Here is a 19,760-nt window from a genome sequence, read left to right on the forward strand (position 1 = left end):
GTTTTTAATCTACTCTATCTCCTTCAGTTGACGCATGCATTAGACCATTCATATTTAAAGGGATCGCTGGTATCACTGAATTAACGTGGACCATGTTTGGAATTGTTTTATATTTGTTGCACCTGTTCTTTTTTTGCCTCTTTTTAGGCCTTCTCTGGCTTTACCTGAGCATTTTATATGATTCCATTCCATTTTATCTCTACTTTTGGTATATCAGTTATACTTTAAAAATGTTTTCAGTGATTGTCCTAGAGTCTGAAAAATACATGGTAGGCTGCAGTCCATGGGGTTGTTAAGAGTCAGACACGACTTAGCGACTTCACTTTCATGCATTGGAGAAGGAAATGGCAATCCACTCCAGTGTTCTTGCCTGGAGAATCCCAGGGACGGCAGAGCCTGGTGGGCTGTCGTCTATAGGGTCGCAGAGTCAGACACGACTGAAGCGACTTAGCAACAGCAGCAGCAGCAGCAGCAGCAGCAGCAGTGAATGTAAGTCACCATCAAATAACACAAGACCACTTCTTCCTTTCCATTTCTGTAATTCATGTCACTTATCTATGTCTTACAACCACCTGACACATTACTGTTATCACTTTAAACAGTTATCTTTTGGATCAGTTAAGAATACAAAAAGTCAGACTTCATTTATTCTTCCATTCTTTATGTAGATCCAAGTTTCTGATGTTATCTTCCTTTTCCCTGAAGAACTTTTTTTTAACATTATCTGCAAGGCCACTCCAGTTTTCTTGCCTGGAGAATCCCAGGGATGGGGCTGCCTGATGGGCTGCCGTCTATGGGGTCGCACAGAGTTGGACATGACTGAAGCGACTTAGTAGCAGCAGCAGCAGCAAGGCAGTTCTGCTAGATGTTAGCTCAGTTTTTGTTTGTCAGAGAATGGCTTTATTTCTCCTTCATTTTTGAAGGAAATTTTGTTGACTATAGAATTCTAGGTTGGTAGCTTTTTTCTTTCAACACTTTATTTACAACACACTTTTTGCTTGCATGGTTTCTGGAGCAAAGTCTGCAGTAATTCTTACCAATGTTCGACCCTGGGTAAAATGTTCCCACCCACCTTTTCTTTTTGGTTTCTTTCAAGATTTTCTCTTTGTCTTTTTTTTTTTTTTTTGTAGTTTCAATATATGCCTAGATGTAAATTATTTGGTATTTATTTTGCTTAATTGGTGTTCCCTGAGTTACCTGGATCTGTGGTTTGGTGGCTGTCATTAATTCTGGCAGGTTCACAAATATCCCTTCCACTCTGCTTTCTTCTCATTTTCCTTCTGATATTTCTATTACACATATATTACACATATTTGAAAATTTTCCCAAAGTTTGTGGATATTCTGATTTTTATTTCTGTTTTTCTATCTTTATAGTTTGGTAAATAGGGCTTCCCTTGTGGCTTAGTTGGTAAAGAATCCACCTGCAATGTGGGAGACCTGGGTTCAATCCCTGGGTTGGGAAGATCCCCTGGAGAAGGGAAAGGCTACCCACTCCAGTGTTCTGGCCTAGAGAATTCCATGGACTGTATAGTCCATGGGGCTGCAAAGAGTCGGACAGAACTGAGTGACTTTCACACTTTCACTTTCCCAATAGTTTGGGAAGATTCTATTGACATATTTTCAATTTCATTGAAATTCTTTTCTCACGCATGTCCAGGCTGTTGAAGAGGCCATCAAAGGTACTTCTCATTTCTGTTACAGTGCTTTTCATTCCTGGAACTTCCTTTTGCATCTTACAGTTTCTTCCCTGCTTACATTACCCATCTGTTTTTGCATGCTGTCTTCTTCAATGAAACTGAAAATATGTCAATAGAAACAGTGCCATAATCAAGCAAAAATGTTCACTGGCAACATGAATGAATGAGGAAGTGAGGAACGTCATGAACCTAAGAGTGAATGAATGAAGTAACTCAGCATGAGGGTTAATACAATAAGAAAGAGACTCTCTAGGCATCATACAGGTCTGGGACCGTCACTAATATCAGACTCTAAGTTCCAATGGGGCAGTGACATAACTGGTCCTACTCACAAATTAATACATGTATTAATATTAAGTTTCAAAAAACTTGTTCATTTTGGTGGATTGACCTATCAAAGGCATTCCCTTTGAGAACAAGCAGCACTTCTCTGAAGATTGGCAGACAGTAGTTCTCTTTCTCGGCCTATGACTTTCTTTTCTCTGTAACTACCATTTTACCCCCATCCCACTTGCCCTTCCTGGAATACACATATTTATTATTACAAGCACTGTTCTTCACCTCACATACCCACCTTATTCTCCCCTAACTCTGATTAACATACAAGCAGAGAGGTACTGCATGCATGTGTGCACGCTGAGTCATTTCAGTCATGTCCAACTCTTTGCAACCCTTTGGACTGTGGCCCATCAGGCTCCTGTCCATGGGTTTCTCCAGGCAGAATTCTGCAGTGGGTTGCCATGCCCTCCTCCAGGGGATCTTCCCCAGCCAGGAATCAAACCTGCATCTCTTGAGTCTCCTGCATTGGCAGGCGGGTTCTTTACCATTGGCATTGGAGAAGGCAGTGGCACCCCACTCCAGTACTCTTGCCTGGAAAATCCCATGGATGGCGGAGCCTGGTAGGCTGCAGTCCATGGGGTCACTAAGAGTCGGACATGACTGAATGACTTCACTTTCACTTTTCCTTTTCACGCACTGGAGAAGGAAATGGCGGCCCACTCCAGTGTTCTTGCCTAGAGAATCCCAGGGACGGCGGAGCCTGGTGGGCTTCCGTCTATGGGGTCGCACAGAGTCGGACACAACTGAAGCGACTTAGCAGCAGCAGCAGCAGGAAGCTCCAGGGAGGTACTGTTTGAATTAAGATCCTGCACTGTCACCATCGGAGAAGGCAATGGCACCCCACTCCAGTGCTCTTGCCTGGAAACTCCCATGGATGGAGGAGCCATGGGCTGCAGTACATGGGGTCGCTAAGAGTCGAACACGACTGAGCGACTTCACTTTCACTTTTCACTTTCATGCATTAGAGAAGGAAATGGCAACCCACTCCAGTGTTCTTGGCTGGAGAATCCCAGGGACGGCGGAGCCTGGTGGGCTGCCGTCTATGGGGTGGCACAGAGTCGGACACGACTGAAGCCACTTAGCAGCAGCAGCAGCAACTGTCACCATTGGAAGGGGCTTAGCGATCATCTCCTTTCAGAGATGAGAATAAGAAAGAGTAAGCATGTGATCCAGGGCCATCACACAAACAGGCTAGAGGTCACTTCTGCCTCCAGCCCAGTGCTCAGGTGCCCAGAGCACTGTCATTTCCATAGTTGTCTTCATGTATTCATGTTGGCCCCATCATAGCAAGAATGTGAACTCAATGGTAAACTCACCATAAACCATATTATTGGCCCTTCCTTTTGTTTTGTTTTCATTACTAGTCCATGTAACATTTAGAAGAAAACACGCAAAACTCCCGCCATGAGAAGCTCGCCATCACCACCTTCTGGCCCACCGCTGCCAATGAAGCCAAACACAGTTCACTGTGGTCGCAGATGTGAAAACTGATCGGGGGCCACTGGGCTTCTAGTACCCCCCATCCATTCCCCACTCCCACCCCACTCCCAGCTCTGAAAAGTTGAGTTGTGGTGTGAACTCAGAAGATGTTGAATTTGAAACCCTGTGTTAAAAAAAATAATCACAGAACCTGGACTTTAATCATAAAGATTATTTTACCAAAGCATATTTTTAAAAGGCTGTGAAACATTATGCAACGTTTGCATGGTTTAATTATGAGTTTAGAAAAGCCTAGCACAACTTTTTCACTACAGTAAAACATGACAGAGCATGAATCATGGCATAATACTTATGCTTACTGTGGTTTTAGACATGGGGTTAGGGGTGCTGGGCTGTCTACACAACAGGGCATGAATTACTGTACCGCAATTCACACCCAGAGGGCTTTATGACAATTATAAAACCTCTTTTGTTTGCTTTTTAAATGATTAAAATATTTGAGTACCATATATATTCACTTAGTAAATACATATATATCCAGGACATAGACACGGCTTAATAGAAAATATCTGAGGGTATAATTTTTATTTTCACTTGAAGCAAAATCCTTGTAGCAATATGGGAATATCAAACAATCTGCTGTTGCTATTTGCTTTCAATTACTGGAAGCACTGTTTGCTCTAAGATTATGCAGGATCTTCGACTGTGGTTGAGCACTTATTTTCCACTGAGTCTGGAGTGGACCAGTACTTTATCCCTTGCCATCCCCTCAGATTCTCTCAAATTCAGATGGAAATAAAGACCTTTATTTAACACTAGGTTTCAAAGATTCTAAATTATTTCCCCAGGTTTTTCAACATTCAAAATTAAAAGGTCAGGATTTTTTTTTTTTTAATTTTAATCGGAAGACAGTTGCCTTACAGTGTCATCTTGGTTTCTGCCATAAGACAACGTGGATCAGTCCTAAGGATACTGTCCCCCACCCTCCGCCCCATCACACTCCACTCAGTTGTTACAGAGCACTTAGCTTAGCTCCTTGTGTTGCACACCAACTTCGCACTGGCTGTGTGTTTTACACGTGGTAATGGACATGTTTCAACGCTCCTTTCTCAGTCCATCCCACCCTCTCCTCCCCCACTGTGTCCATAGACCCGTTCTCTGTGTGTCTCTATTCCTACCCCACCAATAGGGTTCATCAGTGCCTTTTTCTGGATCCCATATATACGAGTTATTAATACAGTGGTTCTGACTTCCTTCACTCTGTGTAACAGGCTCTAGCTTCATCCACCTCGCGGGAACTGATCAGATTCGTTCTAAGCCAGTTACGTCAAAGAAAAGAAAGGAGTCGATCAGTATGAGAGGAACTGGGGCGAGGACTGTCAGGAGAAGAGTAAGGATAACAAGGCAGACGCGAGTCCCCAGATGCCTCATTCTGTCCTCCACTGTGGCGGTTTCAAAGGCATTAAAGATGAGGGAAAAGTTAACCGCTGCAAGTGAAAAGCCCCAGCATTCTGCCCCCTCAGCAAGTGAGGGAGCAGAGGCAGACACTGTTTAACGAGAAGGACTAACTCATTTCTTTATGTCACGACGCACACAGAACTTAACAGCTGGCATTTCCCTCAGGAACTTTGCTTTTTCTGTATTTACTCCCAGCAGCCTGAACCCGCGGCTGCAAAGACCCCTGGGAGTTAGTGCTGTTTGTTGTCGCCTTTGTCCACAAAGAAGGTGGGACACAGAAAACTAATCCTAAGACAGAAATGTAAAGCCCTCCCATGGTGGGACAGTGGTCAGTTTTTTAATTTTCTTACACAGTTGATCTAAGAATAGAAAGGATTTTTTTTCTTCCTCCTTTTCATCTGCAAACAGTACGATGCTTTTGAAAACCAAGATGTCTATGAGTGCTGGAGTCAAATTTACAAAATCCTTTTTACCTAAACCTTCTGAAGTCAGATTTTTGTCTCTTCTCTATCCCAGGAAGGCCTCTTTTAATGGCAGTCTATACAATACTTGCTCAACATTTTGCCCTTTAAAAGTTGCAAACTTGAGGTCTTAACAACAACAACAAAAACCCAAGACATCTCTGTTAGTCTGGGATGACAGAACCAGCTCTGCACTGCTGGGTTTGTAAGCAGTCATCAGGCCTTGCTGCCAGTTTCTCAGCCAGACTTTCTTATCAGTTATCCCTGGGACAGAGATCACCTGTACGGAAAATATTAAACAGCCATGGAATAGTCTTGTCCAAGGTACCAAAAAAAGACCCAAACCCTTGCATTCTTTTCTGCTTACTGAGTATAGAGATGGGTGATGACCTGATAATGATGACTGTAATTATTGGTAAACCGGGGCAGTCAGTATGTACAGCAGGTCAACAGTTTGAATATTAACACTTCCACCTGGAAAGCGTAACCAGCTCCTCTCATCGGTGCGTGTGTGTGCTCAGTTACTCAGTCGTGTTTGACTCTTAGTGACCCCGTGGACTGTAGCCCGCCAGGCTCCTCTGTCCATGGGATTCTCCGGGCAAGAATACTGGAATGGGTTGCCATGCCCTCCTCCAGAGGATCTTCCTGACCCAGGGGTGGAACCCACGTCTCCTGCATCTCCAGCACTGGCTGGCGGATTCTTTACCACTGAGCCACCTGGGCTGGTGAGGTTACATAAAACCTTTGAAGGAATAATTAGCAGAAGAAAATCTTCAAGAGTTAAACATAAATTATGTATCAGTATCATTTCTTTTTTGGGGGGTATCATCACAAAAGCAAATACTTGGGACTTAAGGAAGCTTACTAAACACTGGTAAGTAGGCCACAAACACGTCTAAGAGTTCAACAAAGGTAGCTGGTTTTTTTTTTACTAAATGCATTCGTTTTTCAAATCCTGCCCCCCTCACGCATCACTGACCTCCCCGATTCTCTGCAGATACGAGGCAGATCCAGCCATCCCCACCGTGGTCCTATGATCAGTCCTACCAGTACCTGGGATCCATCGCCTCTCCCTCCGTCCACCCAGCCACACCCATCTCGCCTGGGCGGGCCAGCGGCATGACGACCCTCTCAGCCGAGCTTTCCAGTCGACTTTCAAGTAAGATGCTTGAAAATATACTCTTTGAAGTCTGGCTGCTGTGGAAGTTTCTGGAGGCCAGACAAGATGCATGAAGGGGGTGGGGAGGGGACAGTCATTTTTAACTGGACATGATGCAGTTAGAGACAATGCTGTCTGTCTCTTAAGTCTCACACCCATGCACTGATTTTCCTTGACATTCAGAGGCAGAGATTATGGATATGGAGGTAGAAGTGGCTTGTAAAAAGTGGATTCCTTGGGCCTTTTGGGGTGCTCACCTTTATTTGGCAAGCAAGGGTGGGAGCTGAAGGATCAGTAATAGAAAAGGCCCAAGTAGTCAGCTTCTGGAGTTCAGACAGGATGATCCGTGTTGCAGTGGCGAGCTCACACAGATCACGTGAACAGCATGCTGGGGCACACATGCAAAGGGACACAGACCTACCCCAGTGGGACACTTCCAACTAAGAGCTGCTCACACCAGGCCAGAGGAACAGCCTGGAGAGCTCAGGTGTCATGGCTGGCATAATTGTTGTTAATACGAGCTCATTAAATATTAGTCATTTAACCTATGGGACCTTTGGGCTTGGCACTCACCTTTGCTCGTGGGCAGGGAAACTGGAGTTACAGAGAAAAATTCCTTTGTTGAAAGCAAAAAGAAGCAACTCCCTATTTGGGGCTTTGAAATTGGAGCTGGACCAAACTGTGAAAACACTTCAGAGAACTTCAGCTTTAGGAGGCCTGCGAACACACTCCTTGTGTGTTGGGGGTAGGGCGGCTGTCCTTGCTTTTCAATTCTTGGGATCAGATTATATCAGATTAAGGGGGCAGGCAAAGGGGCAAAGGCGTCACGTCTGTCATTTTCCAGTGCTGTGGGATGTTGTGTTCTGCGGACAATTGTGATTACCTGAGGTTTCCACCAAATGCTTTAGCTTCTTCTCAGAGCTTCACAGAATACCTCTCTGGGTCTCAACAGCAGCACTGCTGACACTTGGGGCAGGATAATTCTTCTCCGTTGTGGGGGGCAGTGCTGTGTGATGCCGGGCCTTCATCAATGTCTCTGGCCTCTAGATGCCAGCAGTACCCCCCCGCCCCCAGTCATGACAACCAAAAATGACCAGATGCTGCCAGATGTCCCAAGGGCCGACACCATCCTCCGGTTGAGCACTGTCTTCACTTGTTCTTGGGCGTGATAGTGAAGTAGGGAAGCCAACTTACTTGCCCAGTTTCCACATTATTTTCAGCCACTGCTGCCAAGAATTTCATGGCACCTGCTGGGCTCAGGAATTAAGGGAATGGAGTAGGAATCATGAAGTCCGCTCAACTTGTTGCTTCAGCAGCTCTGTTCCCTTGGGACTGGCTATCTTTTACTGTTTCTTCTTCTTGGTGGCACTGTTCTGCCTGCTGGCTGTGGCCTACATCTGAAGCAATGACTCTTTTCCTTAGAAGTGTCCCTGCTGTGGGTCCTGTCCCTTGGAATGTATGTCACAAGTCTTTTGACTTGGTCAGCACCCAGGATCTCCAGAAACTTATCCCTTGGGGCCAGCTGCTCTGCTGACCAGTTCAGAGGGGAGGGTGACTTCTTTTTTTTTTTTTTTTAATAGGAATGAGTTAACATGCGCCCTCCCCGGTCCCGTCTCACAGTTATACTTCTGAATAGCCTGGACTTCAATTAGCCAGGGAGTCGTGGAAGGGCATTTTACGGCCCCAGGGCGTGAAGGAGATAAAAGCCAGGTCCCATTTCGGCACTCAAGCCTAACCCTGCTGCTGTCTTGGAGGGTGGACCCAGGAGAATTCCAGGGGGAGCTTTCACCAGTGGCAGCAGAGAAAAGCATGGGAGGCTGCTCTTCAACTTGGCAGATCTCCCTTTGAGAAATGGAGCCCGGAGTCCAGGCCTGAAGAGTGTCATCTTCCGCCTGGAGGCAGGAGGGGGTTGGGATACTTAGAAGAGGCTGCTTCTGCTTTTTTTTTTATGCCTAATCAAGTGAAGTTTTATTCTTTTCTTTTTCTGTTTGTTCTTACTTTTGTCACTCTGTTTTTTTAATTGAAGGGTAATTGCTTTACCAAATTTTGTGGTTTTTCTGTCGTACATCAAGAATCAGCCATAGGTCTACCCATCAATGCTTTGAGAGCCTGTCATGGTTCAGAGCCCACTTTCCTTGAACCCTTCCCCCAGCTAGTTTGGAGCACCCCAGCCTCACCTGAGCTTCCTTCTGCAGTAGGGACCTGCGCTCTGTGTCTTTCTTTGCTTTGCAGACAGACTCCACACCTTGTCTGAAAAGAGTTGTCATCTGGAGGTTTTTTTCTTTTCTTTTCTTTTTAAATAATGTTTAGCTGCCAACCTGGGCGACAGACAGCAAGCATTAATCTGAGTCATGCGAAAGATCCTTTTAAGGCAGCCATTATCTGCTCAGGCTGTTTAATCCTTTGGGGGCAGTGGGAGGGGCCCGGCATAAGGCAGCTTTCATCCACGTCAAGCGGCAGAAGGAAGACTTTTAGCTGTCATGGCAAATATTTAGCCCCATCGGTGGGGCAACATTTCCAACTAAAATACCTATACTACCTAATCCCCAGATATCCTCCTCTTTTAAAAGCTCCCTGTGAATGTCAGGGGTCCCCACTTCTGCCCACACTGCTCTTAAATAAGGGGGCACCAGGCCACCTGAAAGGACAAATGAGTTAAGGCCGGGGGCACGGTGAACTGTCCGTGACTGGTGGGGCTTGCTTGGGTAGGGGTGTCAGGCTGGACATAAAAATGAGAACAACTATATGAATAGGTCATTTGAATCTGAGCCTAACTCATGGGCCGAAGTTGTTTCATCATCACAATGTGTGTTGTAAAGGATAAACTGGCAAGTTGGATGGTCTTTCGTAGTGTGACACTGGTACTCTGTGGGCAGAAGAAGAATCGCAAGCAGCATCTAAGATCTTTCAGACATTCTGCCCACCAGGGAAAGAACTGTTTTCCCCTGACAGCTGAGACTGTAACATCATTCCATTACTTATGTCTGTGACAAATCACGGGCTCACTCGGGATTCCGGTAACTTGCTGCCATCACCAGGTTACCACATAGCAGTTGGAACAGACTGGCAGAGCATGTCCAGACACCGTCGTGAAACAGGGTGACCTTTCATTCATTTTCCAGTGGATTCACCTTTTTGTCTCAGGGCAAATGAAGCAAGAGGAATCATGGGTGGAGTCATTTATTTGTGTCCGGAGTATTGCATCAGATGACAACAAATTGATTGTGTTTGCCTAATGCTTCTCCCTGACTATAGAAATCTAACTGGAAAAATGGAGTAAAGCTTCCTGTTAACTCTCAAGCATGTCACGGCTCTCTGTGCGAACACAAACAAGTGACACAAGGCTTGCTCACAGATGGCCCCAGCGGGCAGGACAAACCCTGTGGAATGGGGTGCGGCCTGGCTTCAGGACGAGCGAGAGTGTCCGTGGAAGGGCGGCCCTAGAGCCGCTGTCAGTTTACAGCTTTGTCCCTGCCCACATGTCTGACTCGCTTTGAAAAGATTAACAGGACTGTTTGTTTGAACGTCAGACTCCTGGTTTCCTCATTAGTGGAGAGATTTGCTGCAGACTTCGGTTGTTTCTATAAACTTTAATTACCTCTCTGATGAGGAGTACATCCCCTCATCACAGGCACCCCAAAGTCAGAGAGTGCATTAGGAAGGAGGGGGGAGGGGAAGAGAGAGAGAACGAGAACACTAGCTCTCCCTGCTGGAATAATAGGCTTGAAATATGAGGAAGTTGATCAACAGCTGAAGCTGTCCAAAAACAGATTAATCCACCCTGGTAGCTTTCCTTTCAGAGCGAGCTTTTGGCTCTGTCAGGTTTCTCTGTGGGCCTAAACACAAAAGGACCCAGGCCACATGCCATCCTGAGCCTGGAGTTATTTTGTATGTTGATTTGAGAACTTACAAATTTTAAAACATTCAGTTCTTGCTTCTCCTCTGTTTTGTTGCTGCTTTTTGGGTTTGCTGACATAAAGACTACAGTCTTGGCCTGGTCATTTAATGAATAATTCTGAGGAACAGAAACTCCCCGAGGACACCATCCTACATCGACAGTAGGAATGTTGTCTCAGCGGAAGGGCACTTTTGCCGCCATCCCCTGGCCTCACCCCTACCCCCAGGGCATTTGGAAGGTCAGGACCTTGTTGGTTGACCCAGTAGGGGGAGTGAGGGCACTACCAACATCTGGTGGGCATCGGCCAAGGATGCTGCCAGACATGCTACCACGAACAGAACAGGCCTGCACAGGACAGACCCACAGCACCCCACAGAGCTGGCCCCCAGTGTCAGTAGTGCCACTGCTGGGAAGCTGATCTATGGGATACAGGAAACCTGTCCTGGCACCCAAACCACCACCCCACCACCCCCGAAAAGTTCCCAAAGGCAGCCTGTGATTAAGAGAAAGGCAGAAGGATGTAATGAGAGACTGCCAAGTCCATCTGTGAAAGGGTAAATGCATAATCCTAACAAAATGAGTTTTATAGACCAAGCTTTGCCATTGCTGGTAGAACTTCAACATGTATAAAAATGGAGTAGGTAAGTCAAGGCCCTGTGGCCATTCCTGTTAACAAACAAGTGATGCATATTAGAGAAAAGCATGTGAAATCGAGGCTGTACTGTTTCTAAAAATGTAGAACTAGTCTGAAGGTGGAGAAGGCAATGGCACCCCACTCCAGTACTCTTGCCTAGAAAATCCCATGGACGGAGGAGCCTGGTAGGCTGCAGTCCATGGGGTCGCTAAGAGTTGGGCAGCACTGAGCGACTTCATTTTCACTTTTCACTTTCATGCATTGGAGAAGGAAATGGCAACCCACTCCAGTGTTCTTGCCTGGAGAATCCCAGGGACGGGGGAGCCTAGTGGGCTTCTGTCTATGGGGTCGCACAGAGTCGGACACGACTGAAGCGACTTAGCAGCAGCGGCAGCAGTCTGAAGGTAGATGTGGAAAAGAAAGAGATTGGTGGTTCATGCACATCCACTCCCAGCCACTACTATGGCATGCATTAGCTTCAATAGGAAACTGCCTATTTTTAACTATTGCAGGCCTATAGAAATGGCAAATTTCTAGGATTCAACCTAAATATTATGTATAACATATTAAAATGTTATTACATATTATGACAGTATCGTATTATGTATATGTGCATGCTAAGTCTCTTCAGTCGTGTCTGACTCTTTGTGACCCTCCAGACTGTAGCCCTGCCAGGCCCCTCTGTCCATGGAATTCTCCAGGCAAGAATACTGGAGTGGATTGCCATGCCTTTTCCCAGGGGATCTTCCCAACCCAGGGATTGAACCCATGTCTCTTACATCTCCTGCACTGGCAGGCAGGTTCTTTACCACTAGTACCACCTGGGAAGCTCTCTTTGGGGGTTATATATATTTATACATATTGTACTAATATCAATCTATTAATGCATCTATTATATTAATAGTTCTTCAAGTGTTATATTGTTTTGTCATATAGTTATAATAAGACATTAATACTGACATATTAATATGTTGATTATATAGAGAGGTGGCAAACTTTTTTCTACAAAGGGCCAGATACTAAATATTGCAGACTTTCTGAGCCCTACAGTCTGGCCCTCCAGTCTCTGCCATGACCACTCTGAACTGGTGACTTAAAAAGTAGTCATAGTTAATACATAAAAGAACAAGCGAGGCTCCTTTCAATAAAACTTTATTTATGAACACTGAAATTTAAATTTCATATTTTCAAGTCAGGAAAAAGTCTTTTGATTTTTTTGTTCCCCCAACCATTTAGAAAAGTAAACACATTCTTAAGACTGTGGGCATACAAAAAGTGGTAGCAGGTGAATCTGGCAGGTGGGTGTGCCAACCTCAGAGTTACAGCAATATTTGTTTATACTAAATCAGTTATATCTAATATGTTTATATTAAGCAAGTATGACTACATATTACATTATATTACAACCTTATTACATTGCATGAGATCATATATTACCTTGGAGAAGGAAATGGCGGCCACTCCGGTGTTCTTGCCTGAATAATTCTATGGACGGAGGAGCCTGGAGGGCTGCAGTCCATGCAGTCGCAAAGAGTCGGACACGACTGAGCAACTAACTCACTCACTCATATATGCCCATCTTCATCATACCCACTCCCTGGACGGCAGCAGCATTGTGGGAAATTCTCCTGGGCGCCGGTTGGGTGAGGGAAAGGGCGTGGCCTCCCTGAACCCTAATCTCACGATGTTTCTCACCCACCACACAGCTGCGTCCGACCTGACGGCCTTCGGCGACCCGCGCCAGTTCCCTGCGCTGCCCTCCATCTCCGACCCCCGCATGCACTACCCCGGCGCCTTCACCTACTCCCCAACGCCCGTCACGTCAGGCATCGGCATCGGCATGTCAGCCATGAGCTCGGCCACGCGCTACCACACGTACCTGCCGCCGCCCTACCCCGGCTCGTCGCAGGCACAGGGCGGCCCGTTCCAGGCCAGCTCGCCATCCTACCACCTGTACTACGGCGCGTCGGCCGGCTCCTACCAGTTCTCCATGGTGAGTGGCGAGCGCTCGCCACCACGCATCCTGCCGCCCTGCACCAACGCGTCCACCGGCTCGGCGCTGCTCAACCCCAGCCTCCCGAACCAGAGCGACGTGGTGGAGGCTGAGGGCAGCCACAGCAACTCCCCCACCAACATGGCGCCCGCCGCGCGCCTCGAGGAGGCCGTGTGGCGGCCCTACTGAGTGAGGCTGCGCACGCGCGCTCCGTGCGGCCGGACGTCGTCCCGTAAGCGCCCGTCGGGGGCCCAGCGTCGCGTGGTGGAGAAGCCCGCGCGGGCCCCGCGGGGGATGCTCGCCACCTGCCAATTGCCACCTGCCAACTGCCTGCGGTCGCCATCTCTCGCTTCTGAAGTCCGCGCAGTTCGCCGCCGCTGTGGGCCCGTCTCAGATTTTTTTTCTTCTAACCTGGCGCAACTTGAGCGTGTCCGGTTCACCGCCCTGTGGGCACTTCATTAAGGCAAACAGGAAGATTCCCGGAGGGAAACTGTGAATGCTTCTGATTTAGCAATGCTGTGAATAAAAGAAAGATTTTATAACCTTGACTTCACTTTTTAACCAAGTTGTTTATTCCAAAGAGTATGGAACTTGGGGTTTTCTTTGTGGGGGAGGGCGGGGCAGGCAGAGATGCAACTCATTCTGTTTGGCATCTAATTCATATTTTTAATTTTCTTTTCCAGCACCTTATAAATTGCAAAATGTGTATTTGCATTTGGGGTGGTTTTTTTATTTTTATATATATATATATAAATTTGAGCTTTGCTTCTTTCTTGCTTTGACAAATGAAAGAAATATGATTCCTTTTTCTCTAAGTTTTATTTAACTTTTCTTTTGGACTTTTGGTGTAGTTGTTTTTTTGAGAAACAGCTGCAGCTTTGGGTCATTTTCAACTACTGTATTCCCACAAGGAATCCCTAGATATTTATGTATCTTGATGTTTAGACACTTACTTAATGTGTTGATACTTTTTTATTATTTAAATGTGCTTATATTAAGAAAGATATCAAGTACTACATTTTTTGTTTTTGATAGTAGCCAGAGTTAATTGTATCACATTGAAGAAGGTTGGAAAAAAAAAAAAGGATGGGTAATGTGATCACTTGGTTATCTAAATATTGTTTACATTAAACTCCCTTTAATGTTAATCAAATGAGTTGGTAGCTAATGCAGCCATGTTTTTATTAGGCTTTTTAGATACTGAGGATCACTCCAAAGATCTGAAGTATGGAATTTTCTGCTAAGCTCAACAAAGGGTCTCATACCTGACTCCCTCCCTTCAAATCTGGTTCCAGAGGGTTGGGGTAGATGCCAATGATTGCACCTCTGGAGAGGATTTATTTTCTGCCTAGGGGGTTTGCTCACTCCATGGCCTCTTAATAATGTTAGACATGCTTTGTAACAGAATGAGTCCAAAGTAAGCTGTGTGGAGGAATGGTATCCACATGGAAACCAAATGAATGAATTTAGGGGTTCCTTAATTGCTCCATTCTGGGGTAGGAAGGAGTCATCTGAACCCAGAGTTCAGATGTTTGTTTAGCTCCAAGGAGATATTCCTCTTTGATACTATACCTGTTGGTTGATGCAGAAGAAAGCTTGTGGCTGTCCCCCAAGGCTGGGAGTGGAAGGGACCAGATGCCTTTGACAGCCGAGGTGTCCAGGTCAGTTTTCATAGGGTGGGCCCAGAAGCAGGCCAGAACAAGCCCAGTTCCCTCCACCTGCCTCAGTGAAGTCGTGTGGGGAGGGTGCCATCCCACCTGTGCAGGACCCATCCCATGCTGCTCCTTCCCCACCCAGCTTTGTGTTGCTCTCACCAGGCCAAGACCCTACCCTGTAGGGTGTGTGCACTTTGGCGGTGCATCAGCGTGACAGGAAAAGATTCATGTCACTGCCCATGGCTACAATTCAAACATATCCAATGTCACTGTAAATTTTATGGCACTATTTTTATTGGAGGATTTGGTCACAAGGCAGTTATTGTACAACTCATAAATACTGCTGATTTTAACATATGTATGCTCAAAATGATCTGGTGGTTATTTAATGTACCTCTTAAATTAGTTGAAATGATTTCAGGTCAACTCTGAAGAGTATTTGAAAGCAGGACTTCAGAACAGTGTTTGATTTTTTATTTTATAAATTTAAGGATTCAAATTAGAAAGATCTTTGGCTGCAGGCAGCAAAACAGCTGGTCTTATTTAAAACAACTTGTTTTTGAGTTTTCTTATATATATATATATGTATGTATTGATTATTTGTTTTACACAGATGCAGTAGCACTTTGGTAAGAATTAAAGAGTAAAGCAGTTTGTGTTGTCAGATAGTTCTTATCTAGAAAAGAGCTAAAGCAGATCTTAGAGAAACTCAGAATATTCTATTTATTTTCATTTTAGACATAATTCTCCCTCCATAAATCATTTTCATGTTTTATTCTGTGTACATTTTTTTGCAGCAAAATTACCCTTAAATGTCAGTAGATTTCAATTATTTTTATATCTGAAAAGGACCATTAGCCCATTCACTCCAAATTGAACTTGTGTTCTTTTCAGCACATTGCCTTATCTGACCTGACAAAATGTTGATTAAAAAATGAAGGAAAAGTATATTTTTCAGTTTAGTTCTGGTACCTGAAGATATTCCAACTCAAAATCGATGTAATGCCCTATTTGGGAAATCATATAAATCTCTCACATTGAATCTTCACTTTCAAAGCCATGTGTGAGGAGAGCTTGTCACTTTCTTGTAGACCCATGGGTTTGGCCATTCAGAGATTCACAGACCATTACCAGCATATATAGTACTTAATCTCTCCAGAAAGAAAAACTTAAACTTTAGTTGTTTTAGAGATAAGCCTCATACTTAAAGCATTCCCCCCATCCCCGCCCCCTGAGGAATTCCATTCTACTGCCTTCAGGTAAATTAAGGTGGTCCTTTCATCAAGTAGACCCTTAAGCCAATAAAGTAATAACGATGTATCTGGGAGCATTGGTCCAGAAGAAGAAAGATTAAATAAGCCATCTCTACTGCTTGTAAATGCCCTTATTTATAAGTTCAACATTGACACATACTTCTGTTCTTTTTGTTTTTCTAACTCTCTAAAAATACTTATATTTTTCTTCCTCTCTGCCCCCACTAAACATCTCCGTCTTTCTCGTTGTACCTCCTCTGTTCTCCAACTTTATATAGGGAAACAGCACGCACACCCATCCTGACACCAAACAGGACTGGAGGAGCTGCACTTTCCCTCCCTTTACATAAGAGAGCTTAGTGTAGTGAGTCAGCCTTTCTCCTGCGTATGGGTTTCTTCCAGCAGAACAGAGACCTTGCCAACATTTTGGATCTACTTGCTGTCCGAGTGCAGCAATAGAAGCCTTCCTGGGCAAATTACAATCAGTGAGTTAAGAGACAGACTTTCTGCTGCCTAGGGTTTCTGTGCAGATAAACAGAAATGCTCTGATTAGAAAGGAAATGAATGGTTTCACTCAAATGTCCTGCAATTTAGGATTGCCGATTTCTCTCTTGAAATACCTGTTTCCTTGGGACATTCCGTCCTGGTAATTTTTGTTTTTTGATGTTTTTTGTTTTCTGGGGGATGACATGTTTGGAGTCTTTTATACATGAAAACTCGGTTTAACAATGATATCAGAAAATATTTTTCACGTCTGAACAAAATGCTTTTTTGTTTACCTGCAGTATACAATCTTTTGGGATTTTTTTTTTTTTGTCTATTTCTTTCTTTGGGGTTTTCCCCTCCCTTTAGCCAGATCAGTATTGACGCTGATCATTTGGCTTTTTTTTTTTTTCCCCTTCCAGAAGAGTTGCATCAACAAAGTTAATTGTATTTATGTATGTAAATAGATTTTAAGCTTTCATTATAAAATATTGTTAATACCTGTAATAATTTTTTTCCAATTTTTTTTGTGTGTTTCTAAGAACATTTTCTTATGTTTGCTAAATACTGTAGACAAAAAAAAATGCTTCTTTCTTTATTTTAGACTTAAAAACGAGCTACTTTTTATTCACTTTTGTAAAGAGCTAATAGCATGGTTCCAATTTTTTTTAAGAATTTCATTTTCTGTTATGGGTAAATGAATGTGCAAAAAAAAAAAACTTGGTTATTTGTGATATTCTGGATGTATAAAAATCAATGGAAAAAAAAATAAACTTCCAAATTGAAGTGACAGTATATAACACATGTGTTGAAAACGTCATAATGAGAAATGGTTACTACCTGCCTAGGCCCCACCTTGTGTCTATTTGTGTAGCAGTTTCTGGATCCATTCACAAAGCATCCTGGAAATTGTGTGGTTTCTTTCTTCCTGGTACTGACCCATGAACACTTTCTGCAAGGGAACTGTCAATCTTGAATTTTAAACGAGATGCGTTATGAGTGAACACCCCAGAAGCCCTTCTCCAAGGTGTTTCTAGGTAGTGCAGGAAAACAGACACCCCATCATGTGTGGTCCACTCACTGCACGAAATCTGAGTGGCTGTCTCCTCTGCCAGGAGCATCCCCTTGCCCAGACTGTGCAGGGCAGCCAGACTGCCATTGCCTAGGAAGCAATGGAACCTTACTTTCTTTGCACCCCAGTTTATTGTGTAAATCCAATATTATAATTGGCAAATGGCAAATAAACCATTTGGCAAGTATGCATACCATATCACATTGGTTTCGTCTTTCTCTGAGAAGCAGAGCGGGGAAGTGAAGGCTCCTTGCAAGTCTGGAAGCCAAGGTCTGTACCTCCTCCCATAGCATCCTACTCCTGAAAACACCATGGCCTTGGTACAGCCCAGGCTCCCAGGGTTGCTACTTTGGGTACAAAGGAACAAGGAAGCAGGCAGAAATGCCTGTTCTAAAAAAGAAAAGATACAAGATAAAAGGGTATATGTTCAACCTGAGGCCAGGCACACTTGCATGCCTGCGTGCTAAGTCACATAAGTCATGTCCCACTGTATGCAACCCTGTGGACTGTAGCCCACCAGGCTCCTCTGTCCATGGCATTCTCCAGGCGGGAATAGTGGAGTGGGTTGCCATGTCCTCCTCCAGGGGATCTTCCCAACCCATAGGTCGAACCCATGTCTCATGTCTCCAGCACTGGCAGGCAGGTTCTTTACCACCATCTGGGAAGCTTCCCAGGTACCCTTGCTGCTGCTGCTGCTGCTGCTAAGTTGCTTCAGTCGTGTCTGACTCTGTGCGACCCCATAGACGGCAGCCCATCAGGCTCCCCTGTCCCTGGGATTCTCCAGGCAAGAATACTGGAGTGGGTTGCCATTTCCTTCTCCAATGCATGAAAGTGAAAAGTGAAAGTGAAGTCGCTCAGTCGTGTCCGACTCTTAGTGACCCCATGGACTGCAGCCCACCAGGCTCCTCTGTCCATGGGATTGTCCAGGCAAGAGTACTGGAGTGGGGTGCCATCGCCTTCTCCGCCAGGTACCCTTACCTGTCTCCTTTTCTGTAAATTACACAAGTCAGCCTGGATGACTGTGATGAGGAGTTGCTTCTAAGGATTCCACTTACCACCACCCCTGCGCAAAAAGGCATATAAGGATTTCAGTCTCTAGACTGTTCTCCAAGGCGACCCCTGGCCAAGAATTGGGCCAAAGGTCCCTTGCAGTTCTCATCACTGCCACCTCACCATCTTAAGTGAACTGCAAGATGGCCACAAAGAATGTCAGGAACCAAAGCTGCTGCTGCTAAGTCACTTCAGTCGTGCTGACACTGTGGGACCCCATAGACGGCAGCCCACCAGGCTCCTCTGTCCCTGGGATTCTCTAGGCAAGAATACTGGAGTGGGTTGCCATTGCCTTCTCCGAGGAACCAAAGCAAGTGGGATCAAAAGAAATGACAGGTGTAGGAGGTAAATGGCTAATGAATAGAGGCAGGAAATTGGTGGAAGAATCAGATCATGTACATTCAGAAAGGGAGCCTAGAAAGTAGAGCCACCGGAATCACGTACTCGGGAGTCAGACTGCCTGGGTTTGAGTTCCAATTCTTTCTCACACAGAACAAGTTAACATGGCCTAGTTTTTCTCACCTGTAAGATAGAGTTAATACTGCTTAAAGTTATGTAATTTAAATAAGTTAGTATGTATCAGACACTTTCAAGAGTGGTTGGCACGTAGTACATGTTCAATAAAAGTTAAATACACAAAGTGACGTCACACAGTATTAAACACGTGCAAACGTGCTAAGTCGCTTCAGCTGTGTCTGACTTGCAACCCTGTGGACTGTAGTCTACCAGGCTCCTCTATCCATGGTGTTCTGCAGGCAAGAATACTGGACTGGGTTGTCTTTCCCTTCTCCATTATTAAACATGTAAACCATATCAAATGAAAGGTTTAAATGCTTTCTACTCTGCCCAATCCATGCCTTGCTATTACTATTCACTGTTTTGTGTTCACTATTCCAGACTTTTTTTATATCAATAATATATACCACATAGTTAATCTATACCTATGCAGAAAGGCAGATGATTAATATCATCTGATATTATGATATTATCATCTGATATTATCATCTGATATGATATGCATATCACCGCATAAGATTTTTCACTTTGGTACACAACATGCATCCTTCTACATCAACCCACTTAGATCTATGTCATTCTTTGTAAAAACTGAACTGCATAACATTTCATGGTTTTACTCAATTTACCCCTTTCTTTATTAACGGACA

General features: G+C 44.7%; 1 protein-coding gene across 3 annotated transcripts in view; it reads left to right on the forward strand.

Moving 5' to 3' along the window:
- Nucleotides 1–17,735, forward strand: part of RUNX1 (RUNX family transcription factor 1) — a 273,843-nt gene extending 256,108 nt beyond the window's left edge. For all 3 annotated transcript variants that reach the window (XM_070377713.1, XM_005905714.2, XM_070377710.1), the window contains 2 exons: nucleotides 6,395–6,556; nucleotides 12,795–17,735. In XM_070377713.1, coding sequence (XP_070233814.1) covers nucleotides 6,395–6,556; nucleotides 12,795–13,270 — 638 coding nt within the window. In that variant the 3' untranslated portion in view covers nucleotides 13,271–17,735. The remainder of the gene's footprint in view (nucleotides 1–6,394; nucleotides 6,557–12,794) is intronic.
- The last annotated feature ends 2,025 nt before the right edge of the window (nucleotides 17,736–19,760 follow it).

This window comes from Bos mutus, chromosome 1 (assembly GCF_027580195.1).
Source record: "Bos mutus isolate GX-2022 chromosome 1, NWIPB_WYAK_1.1, whole genome shotgun sequence".
Taxonomy (NCBI): Eukaryota; Metazoa; Chordata; class Mammalia; order Artiodactyla; family Bovidae; genus Bos; species Bos mutus.